Source organism: Pelmatolapia mariae, linkage group LG20, assembly GCF_036321145.2.
Source record: "Pelmatolapia mariae isolate MD_Pm_ZW linkage group LG20, Pm_UMD_F_2, whole genome shotgun sequence".
Lineage (NCBI taxonomy): Eukaryota > Metazoa > Chordata > Actinopteri > Cichliformes > Cichlidae > Pelmatolapia > Pelmatolapia mariae.
This window is the reverse complement of record NC_086244.1, coordinates 37268380-37284088: the sequence shown is the minus strand read 5'-3', so window position 1 is coordinate 37284088 and position 15709 is coordinate 37268380. Positions and strand designations below refer to the sequence as shown.

The 15709-nt window shown below is 41.5% G+C and overlaps 1 protein-coding gene across 3 annotated transcripts in view; it reads right to left on the bottom strand.

Annotated features, from left to right (window-relative positions):
* Positions 1 to 4503: 4503 nt before the first annotated feature.
* The window catches only part of LOC134617951 (plexin-A1-like), a 307268-nt gene continuing 296062 nt past the window's right edge, over positions 4504 to 15709 (bottom strand). For all 3 annotated transcript variants that reach the window (XM_063463038.1, XM_063463040.1, XM_063463039.1), the window contains exon 33: positions 4504 to 10670. In XM_063463038.1, coding sequence (XP_063319108.1) covers positions 10575 to 10670 — 96 coding nt within the window. In that variant the 3' untranslated portion in view covers positions 4504 to 10574. The remainder of the gene's footprint in view (positions 10671 to 15709) is intronic.

Sequence of the window (15709 nt, the reverse complement as noted above, 5' to 3'; positions counted from 1 at the left end):
GAGACAAACTTTTATGTGAATGGTGAAGTTAACAAACAAAACCACCGCTATTGGTCTGACACTAACCCACATTGGATGGATCCCTCCAAGACTGTTGGAACAACAAAAGTGATGGTTTGGTGTGGTATATGGGGTACAACGATAGTGGGTCCATTCTTCATTAATGGAAACCTCAAGGCCACTGGATATTTGAAATTGCTACATGATGATGTGTTTCCCTCTTTGTGCACTGAAGCTGGCACGTTCCCTGAGTTTTTCCAGCAAGATGGTGCACCACCACATTATGGGTGCCAGGTCCAAGCATTCCTAGATGAACAGTTTCCTGGAAAGTGGATTGGTCGTCGTGGGCCAGTTGAATGGCCCCCAAGGTCTCCCGATCTGACCCCCTTAGACTTTTATCTTTGGGGTCATCTGAAGGCAATTGTCTATGGTGTGAAGATACGAGATGTGCAGCACCTGAAACTACGGATACTGGATGCCTGTGCTGGCATTTCTCCTGCGGTGTTGCTATCAGTGTGTGAAGAGTGGGAGAAGAGGGTTGCATTGACAATCCAACACAATGGGCAGCACATTGAACACATTTTATGAGTGGTCAGAAACTTGTAAATAACTCATGAAAGAATAAAGTTACGTTGAAACCAAGCACACCATTGTTTTTCTAGTGACATTACCAATAAGTTTGATGTGTCACATGGCCCTCTTCCTATTGAAAAAACAAAAGTTGTATCCAAGATGGCCGACTTCTATATGGCCGCCATGGTCACCACCCATCTTGAGGAGTTTGCCCCCTCACATATACTAATGTGCCACAAACAGGACTTTAATATAATCAACCATTCCCATGTTATTACGGTGTATCCATATAAATGGCCCACCCTGTATTTTAGATAGCAAGGAGCAGACGGCTGAGTTTATTAAACTCCACCGAGACAGCTGGTGACGCAAAACTGAAGGCTAGACCGTCCAAACAATTCCAGCCTACCCGGCCTTCAGAGGACCCAGTCCACGTAGACCGCGAAAGCCGGGTCCTCAGGAGGATGCAGCCTATGAATTTGGACACCCCTAGCCGGGGTGCTGCAGGACAATGATTTAACAGCAAAATAACACAGGCGCTCAGCAGCCTTTCTTTTATATAGAAACATAACCAAAATACAAGTAGAAATACATCAGTTATTTGCAAATCTTCACTCGTCTGTCTGAGAGCATAAATCAAAGTCAGACCACGATCGCTTGGACATAGGTTCCTCATAGTGAGCAAGCTTGCAATCGGAAGCAGTCGTCAATAGGTTGAGGGTGTTGCACACTCAGCTTCTGTGTATGGCAGCCATTTGGTCACCTCAACTACTTGCAGTTGGTGGCAAAATGCAACACAAATTCAATGCAGTCACTGGGCAACCACACTTTTTTCCTAGTCACAAGGAATTTGCCATCCTATTTTTATTCTATGTGACAGAGCCATAATAGACCTGCTGCTTCTGAGGATGGAAGTCAGAGATAGATGCCATGGCGACGAGTGGTCACATTAGATTATTCAAGCTGACTTTGGCTACTCTTCGCTTGTGCATCGGCACATTCAGAAGTGTGCCCACGCAGCCACAATTTAGCACTGCATTTAATTCAGCTTTGACAGAGAGGAAGCAGCCAGGACAGACATGACTCTGTCTGCTACTCTGATTCTGCTCCATCATCTTATTTCCCCTGCTGGTCGTCACTTATTGGAGCTTCATAAAGACAAAATGAGTGAGATTTCAGCCTGGCAGTATTAACTGTCCGTGTGCCATCCTTCGAGAAAACCAAAGTCAACTATCTTTTTCCTGCTCTCCCTTTCTACACTTCTCCCCTTTCTACGCCCTTATTTCCACTTGTTGCTTTTTGTCTTATCTTTTCTTCCTTTGTTCCTCCCTTGCTCTCTCCTTCTCTCTGGAGAAAGAGAGGAGTCTTATCGCAGTTTAATCTCCAGCTGAGAGTCGGCAGTGTGGGGCCCAAGCCAATGTGACTTTGTCGTTTATTCTGTGTCGGGGCATCTTAGAGGACGGCCGAGTGTTTGTGTTGAGAGCGGTCGGGGTGATTGAATTGCCTGAGTAGCCTCCAGGCGCAAAATAAAGGAGAGAGAGAAGAGGAAAATAAAAGAGAAAAAGAGAGGAAGAGTGATTTTTCACAACAAGCGCAATTCAAACATGGTAATCTGATGCCCTTAGATATTTGAACACATAGCCAGACAGAGGGGGCTGCAGGCAATGGGAGGTGGCGTCTACTCTCTACGTGAGTTTGTGCACCCAGTAGCTTGTCTAAGCACTGCTGTGCTCTGCCTACTGTGACAAGAGCTACAGCAGGGAATCTACATAATATGTAAGAGGCATATTAAAGTAAAGGATGGGGAGACAAAGAGGAGTGGGAAAGAAACTCTTTTGGAGGCAGATAAATAGCGGGGGGGGGGGGTTTGCAGAGGGATCAGAGGGGCCTACAGGTGAAGGAAAATACATGAAAAAAAGAACATGTTTGAACATTAGAGGTCACTCCCGTACAGTACAAAGACCAGGTGCCTGTGATATCCAGGTCAGATTCTCTCCAGAGGTCTGAATCACTCCTCTTTATGTATTCAAATTGGACTTTTTAATTTGAGTGATGGGCTACCTGTCAAATCCCAGAGTTCTCAAGGGGAGGGCTTTAAAGGGGAGAGTTTTAAAGGCCACCTTTTAAACTAGTAATAGGTATTCTGGATTTGAGAGATGGAAAAAAAGCACTATTTGGTCCTTTCCTGCAGGCAGAAGGATAAAAGAATGAGGAAAGCAGTATATGTTTGCCTATCTAGATAACAAACACTCTGAGCATCAATGTCCAACTCACCAGAATATTCTTTAAGCATCCTTTTCCAATGTAAATGGTCTATATAACATTCAGTCTCTGATAAAAGCATTAGGGAGCAAACTTGTACTTGAGTATCCTTCCAAAGAATTGAACCACCAACCTTCACAATTAATAGACAACTTGCTTTACCTCCTGAGCTAAAGCCATGCTGCATTACAAATGCTGGATGGTGGATGTTGCAATCACACAGCCTCCAACCAGGTAGGTCTGAGTTTACATCCTACCTTAGACTGCTTTTTTCTGCCCAGTGTTTTCTGTCCTGTTTGGTTAGGTCACCCCTAACTGGTCACTGCAGTTGGCTTCCCCTCCTGGAGCTTGGCCCTACAGGAGGTTTCTTCCTTTTAAAAGGGAGTTTATTGTTCCCACTGTTGTCAAGTGCTTGCTCACAGGGGGTTGTCTGATTGTTGTAGTTTTCACTCTGTTATTGTAGTGTCTTTACCATACAATAAAAACCAACTTGAGTGGACTGTTGTTGTGATGTATACAAACAAGAACTGAACTGAATTAGGTCTAGGCATAAAAACTACCTAAAAGAACTCGAGGGGTTCATTTTTATTCATATTATCCATTTTTAAAAGGCTCAAAAGTAACTGACAAACCAACTTAGTTTCAGATATGATTGTTTTGAATACTTGGATGAAAATACTTTGCAGTCCATGAATACTAGAAGTCTACAAAGCATCACCATATGCTGTGTTTGCTCCCTTGGTATTTTCTGCGAAGGATTTATTGTTCGCAGGTCTTTTTGCATTCAGCTTTGTATGTAATGATGGAAAAGTATGATCTGCTGGGTTTAGATTAGGTGACTTGCCCATTTAATAATATTAATTTCTTTGCTTTAAGAAACGTATAAGTTGCTCTTACAGTATGATTTGGGGCTTTATCCATTCAAGTCTGACTCTGCACTTCAGAATTCAGTCTTCTATTATCAATACCAGTTACAGCCATACAAACCCAAGTCATTACACTGGCCCCACCATGTTCAACGATTGATGTGCTGTGCTTCAGATCACGAGGTGTTTTAGACATATTGTTCTTTGCAGATTCATGATAATCTTGCCATTTAAAAAAAAACAAAGAAGATTTATACTATAAACAAATTCAATGGCACTGGGAGATTCAAAGGCACATTTTCCATCAGGTCATTACTGCAACACAGCACTCATGTCTGACAGTGTCATTTGAGGATTCACTGGTCTGACACTCACTGGGATAATTTCAGTCTTTTCACATGAATGGGAAAGTGACTAGATATGGATGGATGGATGATTGTACTCTTGAAACTGAGCTTTGCATCTTCATGACTCACATCAGTAAGAGATTTCTGACAGTTAAGTCTGCAAAGTAAAGGCTTATCATCATCATTTTCAATGTCCTCCTCAACATCGGTGCAGTAAAACAGAGGGGGAACGAGTCAAACACAGGCAGCAGTTTTTGCTCTACCAGAGTACAATAATACTGTATTTAAATCTCACATGTGCCGCTTTTGATCTTCCGTGTTCTCTCGTGACGACGAGCACTTGAGATAAACCAAAAACTTGTTACAACTTTCAAATCCGCAACTTTGAGGGTACGTAGGGATATGGAAGAGGAATAAAAACATCAGACGAGCCAGATTTAGCAAAAAACATGTTTAATCTCTCCTTGATGCGTGTCTATTTACACGTAATAAATCTGCAAAATAGGAAAGAGCAGGATATTTACACGGGCGTGAAACAGCCAAAACCTGTCACAGCAGCTTCAAGTCTGAAACTCTTAAAAAGGTATCAGAATTCATAAAGTATTAAAACTCTTTAAGGTATTTTTTTCTTTCTACCTCTCTCCTCTTTAATCTGTGTGTGAAGTTATTTTATGTCCTCTGCTCCGTCTCTCAGATGTACTTTAATCAAAGTGAACTCAGCAGGCGAGGAAGCTGGAACTGCTGGGGTGAAAAACCCACGAGTGCTGCTGTTGGGGTTGGGGGTTAGAAATGGCAGATGAGGGCAAGTTTAAATGTTGTGTGGCGATGTTTCGTCCAATGGAGGGTGCAACCCATGTGGGCAAATAGATACATTTGACATATTTTCATAAAATGGCTTAGAAAGTACAAGAAATGAAATTGGTTCCTGGATTTTATTTTAGATTTTTTTTTAAAAAAGGCGCTATTCTTTACTCAATAAAATAACAGTGTTAGATTAGAAGATTGATACCACTCTCGTGTATTTTATACCAATCTTAACTTTAGCATAAAGAAGGGGAAACATCTAGTGCGCTATAATCCTTGCATCTTTAAATCAAGGTCCTTTACACTGGCTTTTATGCCTGGACTATTAATAATGAACAGATACCCATTCTTGGCTATCAAAATCCACTAATTATATGTCATGTTGTTGTAAATATTTTGTCAAATTGGATGATGTTTTTCATGAAATGCAATCTACATTCAAAATGAAACATGAACTTAATGAACATTAAAAGTTGGAAAAACCTTTCAATAAAACTCTGAAGCTTTGCTTTTTATCATCTTTAGTTAAGACAGACCGTCATGTGAAGCTGGAAGCAATTTCATCTTCAAATCTGTACACAAGCAAATTCAAAATAGCTGACTTCTGGTTAGACTATGGGTATAGCCACAAGTTGTTGTTTTTTTTATAGGCCCAGACGATGGCTAATTTTGTAGGGGCTGCTATTATGCCATCTATATCTTACATCCATGCACAAGAGCCATAAAACATTAATGTGTAAGTTCTGGTGTGTCTGCAAAGCTTTGTTAATTACTAATCACGTTTAGTGCTGTTGTTTGAAATAATATTTGAACAAAATCTTCATCAAGCTGTTTATATTCTAATTGGCTAGCTAGGCTAACTGTTTGTTTTATCTTATCTCTTCAGGGCTCTGTGCTAAACTAAGCTAACCATCTGCTAGCTCTGACTTCTCATACAAAAAAGTAATATCAAAGTTGTAATAATTCTCTCCTTAAAGTGAGAAAAACCAAGAAAGCAAATAAGCACATTTAGTCCATTACTTTGAGAAAAAGACTTTAAATAGCAATCTCAGGCTAAAAGCTGCCTACAGACATTTCATGTAATTAGCTTACTTTAATCTTGTCTTAATATTAGCATGAAAACAAACAATAGCCTCAATCAAAATAAAGCAACCCTAATAATATACATCAACAAAAGAGATGTAATTTATCATTTTAGAGGGATTTTTGTATCAAATCTTCTTAATTACATTCACTGTTTGCAGGATACACTCCCCCCATAACACATACCCTTAGATAGCACATTATTTTTACACTGTCTCCAATTAAATGGATGCAGTTTTTTACATAGCCATCTTTGAGGGAGTTATCATGCCTGGTTAGCTCTTGGCTACTTTAGGATAAGCTAGGCTAGATGTAACACATGACTGGTATCAGTCTAGTAATCTCACATTTAAAAGGACATATATATTTACATATATTGTATTTGTTTGTCAATTTCTGACATGGACTTTGAACAAAATAGGAATCATGTACATGGAAAAAAGCATATCATTTTCCATGTGGGTAGAGGCTGACAAGGCACAGCAAAAACCTATGTGTCTGTCAATCGCCAGGAGAATCTCTTTCACCACTTCTTTTCTTTTCCCACTCCACCCTCCTTTTTGACTGTGTTTTTCTACATGAAAAGAGGGAAAAAAACAACCCAGATGTGATGGAATGGACAATGAAGCGGTACCGTGGCCTTCAAAGCACTTCCTCTGCCTTGCCTGAGTCTTTTCATCTTTTATCTCAACAAGTGCTGTAGCAGAAAACAAGAAGCACAAAACTAAGAAACAAAAGCATCAAAAACCAAATGGGCCTTATCTCACCATCTCTATTTTTTTTTTCTTTTTTTACTCCCTACAAAATGATCCTAGGGGCACTAACAACAGCTTCTTCTTCAGTATCACAAAAATCATTTTTTACAAGTCTTCAACTGAGCAAGTGAACACCAGTCAAACATCAATGTAAGAGTCCACATCCTCAGAATGTTTCATTCATTCAATTTGAACAAAATGTGTTAATGAATGCCTGTACATGGAAGTAGCATTGCCTCATTCATCAAGGATAAAGACGGAGGCTGCTTTTAAATCACTAAAACTGAGCACTAAAAGTTTCTTGTGGAATAAGTGAAAACGGCAAAGAAAAGTCTCTTATCACAGAGCTGTGCTCGGGTTGCGGATGCATAAAGCTTTGGTCAGTCTCTCTGTATGTTATGTTACCCTGTGCAGATCAGTGGTTCAAGTATTTAAGAACATACAGTACGTTGTCATCCAATCCAGACGCACATTTGTGCTGTCAGATAAAAACATGGTGTGTTGGTGTGAGAGGCTAGCATTCAGATTAGAGATTCGAATGTACACTGGGCTTTTAAAGGGTCCGTGTCTTGTTCTATTATTCTTTGTTTTAGAGCTTTTACTTGACAGCAGCAATATGTGTTTGGTTTGGTGGCATCTGGCTTGGTACAGGTCTGGTAATTATATCTGGGAAAAATCCTTAACTCCCTGACAATATGGACAAAGGAAGAAGTCAAAAGGCTAAAGACTGGACAACTTGCACATTAGCATACAACTTGTGCTAATGGTCCGAAGTAAAAAAAACATAGAGAGCTCACCCTTGATTTCTCTGTGAATTGATTGTTTAAGGTAGCATGTAACAAGCACGAACTAACAGCCGGCTCGCATGCAGCAACTGCCTCACAATAACGAGGAAACGACTTCGACTTCTTGCCAATGCTTCTTTAGGATTTGTCCGTGTGACAAAGCCTTAGACTGGAAGGACTGCTGCTCAAATATAAAATCCCAAAGAGACGAATGTGTGACTGAATCCTTTAAACTTAAGTAGCTGAAACACCAGTCGCACCAAATGTGAAAGTCACACTTTCAGTTCAAGCTGTAGAACAGCTGTGACATTGAATTATCACTTGGGGAATACGTCAGTTTGTGGTCCGTCTGGTGTGTTTTAAGGTGTTCACACACTTTTTAGTCCACTAGCTGCTAATCTTCGTTCTTCACAGCTTAGGAACAAACAAAATAATTATTTCATTGTAACTTTGAATTACATAAAATACATTAGAGCCTCGACTGTAAATGTTCATTTTTAGCTTAAACGTTTAGCAACTGGAGCACTGAAACGGCTGCGTATCATATTTATATTACATATTAGACAGGTTTCTTTTCCAGGGTAATCTGTCACCAAGATAGAATATACCTAAGTAAGTGTCTTAGTGCAGGGATGCATATGGTTACATTAACTTCCAGTTATGAAAGAGATTCTGGTTTGTGAGGCTCCTGATGCAACGCAAAGCTCTTCAAAGCCATCTGAACTGGTCTGAGAACCCTACTGTTATCTGGTTAAAAGGTCTCCACTTGAAAAAAAAAAAAAACTCTGAGGGAAGCACTGTTGAAGAGGAAGCGAACATAAGCAATTTTGATGCAACTGTTTTCTTTGAAGTTACAGTGTCCTAAATGGTGCATTTAACCCTACTCTTTTACACTATTTTTTCCCATTTATTATCAAAGCAAACACATGTAGAGAAGTTTTTTTTTTCAGTTCATCCGTGTGATCTCGGTGTTGATATGTCTTATCTGGTGGTCTGAAATTCATGATACGCTTTTACAGGATGGAAGAACATATATACATCACCTTGGTTTGTATCTTCTGGCCTTGATAAGTAGCTGTGTACACTCCTAGGGAAGAGGAATGTTTCTGAATGTTAACGCGGAGCAGCGCATGGTGCAAGAAGAACATTTGCACTTTTTTTCTCTTCTTTTTTTTAACCCTACAAAACCACAGAACAAAATAAAAGAGAGAGAAAGGCCTTCAACTTGTACAAAGAACCCCACTCACATAAATCAAGCTACATTTCATTATCTTTTTTCATAAACCACATTCACATTTTCAAAAAACGGACCCTTTAGCTTTAGCGTCGTCACTTCAGAGTAGAAAACAACAAAAACAAATAATAAAACCAAGAAATATTAGACAATATCTTCTGCACAGCAAAGACTAGCCTTCATTTTTGGATGGCACACCTTATAGAAAAAAATGTGTTTCAGGCAAGCGGGGAAGTCTAGAAAACAAGATCGGGAAGCTGTAAAGCACAGTGTGCCAGGGATCAGCTTAGAGGACTGCTTGGTTGCCTCTGCGGTCTGCTAACGCAGCACGAGGCTGGCTTCCACACAGGTGACTTTTGTCTCATCTAAATCAGCTGACCGGGCCTTGTGTTGTATTTGGTTTCTCTAAAAAACAAACACAAAAGCACTGCAGGTCGGTTTGCTCGTAGGCGGCTTCCAGACATCATTTGCCTTTTTGCTATCTTCAGAGCCAACGATGTAGCACGCAATGGCCCCGAGACCTCACGAAATATAGAAAGTGTCTGCGTATGATATATTTATATATATATTTTTGCCATTTACCTATTTTTAAACTTTCAGTCACTAAGCATGACAACATTTTCATCGTAGCACATTTCATCTAAACGGGGAAAAAAAGAAGTCTCTTCGCACTAAACAACATTCAAAGTAAAACATGGCACAGGACGACTTTTTCCTCGTGTTTTTCATAATTTTTCATCTTGGAAATATCAAATCTTCGTCTCAAACGGATCTTTTGTACATTGAAATGAAAAACAGTTTGTTTTTTTCCCAGTTTTTCATTTGTTTTAAAAACGAAAGGTTTGTATTTATATCTATATATATATATATATATATTCATATATCCTCTTCTCTCTTTTGATTTAGCTTTGTTGTGCAAATTCAGCAGTAACACAAGAAGTGGCACAGCACTGGGGAGAGTAGGCAGTTGGACGGGCAGAATCAAATGCAGTAACAAATCAAATACAGAGTTATGAAACTGACAGCGTCCTTTGTTCGACTACAGTGGAATTCATGTCGATGGAGTGTTGGAAAGTCAGTACTGGAGGAAGAGTTTCCCTGCAAAGTCCTTCCTCCCGGTTGCCCTGCAGTGGCAAGCGGCGTGTTGCTGAGAATCCACTCTACCGAAGAGTCTTTGAGCAACACGCTAAATCTCTACCTGCTCTGTGGCTGCTGCTCTGTAGCTGTCCCTGACCTTTGACCTCCTTGTGGAGGAGAGCAACAGTAAAGAAAGAGAAATTCCTCACAGGAATCAAGTATTCTGGATTTTTTTTATTTTTTATAGGCTCGGAGTCAGAACTGCGGCTCTGGCTGTGAAAAGATACTAGCTCTGGGCTTGTTTCAGGTCCAGCTTGATGAGTTTCTGGTCACCACTGTGCATGTACCATTCCTGATTGTGGCCAAAGCTGCTCCTGTGTAACTGTAGACGTGATGAGGGACTTGATGAAAATAAACGCTCTCCTGAGCTGAGGTCCAAAATCGGCTGAGGTTGGGGACGCACTTGATTTGGTTGTTATGGCAGGCTCAGAGAAGAAGAAGAAGAAAAAGAAAGGCAATGGGGGAGGGGGTAAAAGTCAACCCGGCTGCCGGGACTTTAGTTCCAAACTCTGCTGTCTCTCTCGAGTGTGCTGCTGCTTGCTGGGTGCTTGTGTTCTCGCAGTCCTTTCTGCTGCTGTAGATTGTTGTTTGTGACGGCGATGGCGACAGACTTTAAACGTCGAGGGTTAAAACGCCGAGGAATGGGGGAGAGGGGGTCAAAGTTGTCGGGGAAAGGCGTGTTGGTTAGCCAGTTCTCCTGCCAGCTGAGGCGCGCCATTGGCCGATCCTCAGCTAGATAGAGCCATGGTGTCGATGACCTGTTCCAGCTTGCCGCGTAGTCGCTGTCTGCGTGACTGTTCGTCCTTCTGTAGCGCTGACAGGATCTGGACACATGGAAGGAAACAGATTAGAGAGACGCCTTTAAAACCTCGAGCATGCGGCAGTGCAGCGTGGGCGCCGCTGTTATGCTCCTTAGCCATAAATTCACAGTTACATGAGCCGAAGGAGCGCTCTGTTGCTAATTTCCCTTTTAGTGGTTAGCGACTACAATTGCACTCACGCTGACAACACGAGCAGGGCCGACAGGGCAGGTGTTATGGCCAGTGGAATGTCTTGTGATTGGATGTTAATGGCTACTGAGAATGACCAACAGGAGTGCGTTATTTTTCATGATGAGAGTGGGGAAAGGAGGTTGTGGTATGAGTGTGAGGACGTGTGCATTTCATCTTTATTTTTTAACGCGTCTGTCTGAGCGCATTTGTTAGACGATGGGGACCGTGCAGCTGTCTACATCTGGATAATAGGTCATAATGAAGGGGAGCAGTTGGTTTGAATACAGCCAGCTGCAAACAGCCAGCTTAACTACCGTCATACTGCTGGTATGGAAGAATGGAAACAGGAAAAAGTGGGGGCGTAGCTCTCGCCACTTAAAAGCATACTAAAGGTTGAGGAGGGAGAGGTGTGTAGTATAGATATAAGGCTCTATTTTTAAAACAGCACATTCCATGCAAGCATATTTCAGTAGCTCACATGTTTGGAGAAGCAAATAACACAAATATAAAGAAAATGCACAGAAAAATTAACCATACATTTGTTGGCTCATATATATACTAGAAACTAGAAGAAGAAACCCTAGCAGCACCTATAATGCTTACTGTTTAGTAGGGCTGCCACGATTAGTCGACTAGTCACGATTACGTCGACTATCAAAATCGTCGACGACTGATTTAATAGTCGATGCGTCGTTTGAAGCTTTGTAAGATCACAAAAGATGCAGGAATAAGTAGTAGGATTTAAGAGTGTAATAACGGACTGAAACAGAAGATGGCAGCACTGCATGTACAAGGATGCCAGCTGCCGTTAAACCCCGAAGAAGAAGAAGTAGCTCTGTCCCAGAATTCATAGCGCAGCCCAGCTCAGTTTCCAACAATGGCGGCAGCTAGTTAGTTTTAATATTACTCTTATTATTCTTTCTGGGTCACAAAATAAACGTTTAACATGTTTTCAGGCGAGAATGTAACTGTATAAACCTCAAATATCTGCTCAGTTTATCAAGACACCACATATTTTCAAAAGCGCTCCGACGTTTTCGGAGACGTCTGTTAACCACTAGCTCGATAGCTAGCCAGGGGAAAGGCTCACTAGAGCCCGTGAGAACACCGGACTCCCGGCAAATCGTTTTCAAACCCACTGCCGTCTTTCGCTACTCAGGTTAAACATGATACATAAGTCACTTAGATAACTTAAAAATGTTATTGTTTGGCTTTTTTTTTTTGTATTTTATTTGTTCCTGAGTAAATCGGTTTGCCTGAGATTAAAGTTATAGTTTTTACACAGCTGAATAAACGTCAAGCAGACAACTGGTTATCAGAAGTGTGAGATGCTCGAGAATATACTCCGGTGTCCCGTTATATTTTAGATAGCAAGGAGTTTATTAAACTTCACCGAAACAATCTGCAAATTTCATTAAAATTTAATAAACTATCATCTCGTCTTTATTTTTAGTTAGCACATACTTTAAACACTTAAAGCTGTAAGCTAATGATCGTTATATAAGAGCAGATGCATGCTGGTGCAATAAGCTGTACGTTTTACGTCCAATGGATGCATGACCTGATTAGTCAACTAATCGCAAAAATAATCGGTGACTAGTCGACTATCAAAATAATCGTTTGTGGCAGCCCTACTGTTTAGCACGTTCGAATGCGAGGTAGTATAAAAATGTATCATTAAAAAAATGAAAAAGCACCGGAGGATGAAGGCTGAAGTTTTAGCCAAAGATATCCCTCAATATTTGAACTGGGTTGGAGAGTGAAACCTGCTGCAAAAACTGATAATTCCACCCAATCTGAAGTACTCTCACATTCACGTTTACCAACTGAGCATTTTCTCTTGATTAGATTTCTAAAAGCCATCAGTGTTAAAACTGGATTACATTTAGTTCAAAAGTGAAAGTTTAACAGACATCTTTAGATCAGACTAAGCTTCCATCCATCCATCTTCTTCCGCTTTATCCGGGGCCGGCAGCAGCCTAAGCAGAGAGCCACCTCCTCTAGCTTATCCGGGGGAACACCAAGGCGTTCCCAGGCCAGCCGAGAGATATAATCTCTCCAGCGTGTCCTGGGTCTGCCCCGGGGCCTCCTCCTGGTGGGACATGCCCGGAACACCTCACCCAGGAGGCATCCTTGTCAGATGCCCGAACCACCTCAGCTGGCTCCTTTTGATGTGGAAGAGCACCGGCTCTACTCTGAGCCCCACCCGGATGGCTGAACTTTTCACCCTATCTCAAGGGTGAACATGAGCTTCGGAGGAAGCTCATGTCTGCCGCTTGTATCCGCGATCTCATTCTTTCGGTCACTACCCACAGCTCGTGGCCATAAGTGAGGGTAGGGGCATAGATCGACCGGTAAATTGAGAGCTTCGCTTTTACACTCAGCTCTCTCTTCACCACGACGGACCGGTGCAGCGTCCGCATCACTGTGGTCGCAGCATCAATCCGTCTGTCGATCTCCGACTCCCTTCTCCCATCACTCACGAACAAGACCCCGAGATACTTGAACTCCTCCACTTGGGGCAGGAACTCATCCCCAACCCGGAGTGGGCACTCCACCCTTTTCCGGCTGAGAACCATGGCCTCAGATTTGGAGGTGCTGATCCTCATTCCCGCTGCTTCACACTCGGCTGCGAACCGTTCCAGTGCGAGCTGGAGGCCATCACCCGAAGAAGCCAACAGAACCACATCATCCGCGAAAAGCAGAGATGAGATTCTGAGGCCACCGAAGTGAAAGCCCTCCGCCACTTGGCTGCGCCTAGAAATCCTGTCCATAAAAATTATGAACAGAATCGGTGACAAAGGGCAGCCCTGGCGGAGCCCATCACCCACCGGGAACGAGTCCGACTTATTGCTGGCAATGCGAACCAAGCTCTTGCAACGGTTGTATAGGGATCGAATGGCCTGTAGCAATGGGCCAGACACCCCGTACTCCCGCAGCACCTCCCACAGGACACCCCGAGGGACACGGTCGAATGCCTTCTCCAAGTCTCAACAAAAAGGTCAATTTTCAGGGGTGTAATACCATTCACCTTGAATGATGAAATGTTTCTGTTGTTTTTTTTGCAAACAGAGATAATGTATAATATCATGTCTTTATAGATATGCTATATTGAAAATTCCTTGGGAAAATTTTGAGAAAAACTTAATAATGTTGTCCTCATCTGTATTTGTATTAGAGATGGACCGATCCGATATTACATATCGGTATCGGTCGATACTGACCTAAATTACTGGATCAGATATCGGAGAGAAATAAAAAATGTAATCCGATCCGAAGTATCACAAAATCACCTCACAAAACGCGCTACTTGGCCTAACCCAGCTCGGCGCATCGGAGCAGTATGTGTCACGTGATAGAGCGGCTGTTGTCTGCCAGACCTGTCCGCGGTCTGTTGGAGCATTTGGAGCCTCGCTACATGCTTCCTAAGGCATTTCATCTCGGCGAAAACTATCCCAGAGAAGTAAAGCAAGTGTGTAAGTTCATCCCTGAATGTTTGCATAGTATTTCCACGTTAAGCTTAACAACTGATATATTGAGCCACAGCTGAACTGGCCTTCAGAGTTCCATATTGAGGTGAAAAGGAAGCGATTTGTCCCGTACTTCAGCTAGAATTAAAAAATAGACACAAAGCTGAAGTTATTCTGTCTTTGCTGCGCAGTTGCATCTACTTCTCTCATTCACTCCCCATCCCTCTCCTGTTATTACATCAAACATGAAACTGATCAACGATGAGCTGATCGCCTTTTCTGCTGCAAGTCCCGTCTTTCTTGTTTGTTTATCGCCCACTTTGCGCTAGAAAGAGGAGACCAGCGGACAAACAACGGCAGCACGTTTAAGCGTGATAAGCTGTTGTTAGAATTTATTTAATATTACTTTCTACACCAGGATCTTTTTCTACGTAGCTGACGGCTGGTAACTGTGCAGGGGCGGATCTAGCAAAGTTTAGCCAGGGGGGCCGATAGGGCATGAACAGGGAAAAGGGGGGCACAAAGAAATATTTTTCTTTCTTATTCTCATTTAAAATATCTAGCTTTTAATAAATAATTATCTGAATCTTACACCCAAAATTTTAATCTGATGTAAAATGTATAGAAGTCCATTACTGTATATAGTAACTATTAAGTCTAATATACCCTAGTAAGCTAGTACTTTTTCCTTTGGGAATGTACAATCTGTGCAGTCTGCTATTCTGTTGAAGAAAGATGTTGAATCTATTTAATTATTCTTGAAAAATAATTGATTTCTGTGCATTTTTTTTCACACTGCATCAAATTAAAGTTGATTACGTCGATTAAGCATCATGAGGTGGGGGGTGGTTCCCTATTTTTTTTTTTTTTTTTTTTTGCTGGGAGTTTTCAACCCTATTAGTTAGGTTGCTTACTCTTTAAAATACCAGAATAGGGAGGATGCAGTAGGTTTAAGTTTATTAGATTGATCAGTATTGCTGAACTATGAAATATTTTGGGTTCAGTGTATTTTTTGCACACAGGTATAACAGAATAGCTTTAGTGTTTTGTTTTTTTTTAACTTGAGTTTGAACTTATACAAAATGCAGCAAGATAATAAAAAAAACAGTTTTATTGATTAAAAAACACACTATATCGGATTCATATCGGTATCGGCCGATATCCAAATTTATGATATCGGTATCGGACATAAAAAAGTGGTATGGTGCCATCTCTAATTTGTATGAACCTGGAAGGTCAAAACTAACTGTTCCTACATGGCAGTGCAGCACGATGGCGCAGCGGTTAGATCCTCATAGGTTTTGGGTTTGAATCTGCGGGCTGTGCTGATGATGACGAGACGGCTTTTTTTAATCTAAATGTAGCTGTCCCGGGACGTTTTATGAACATCCTGAGACGAGC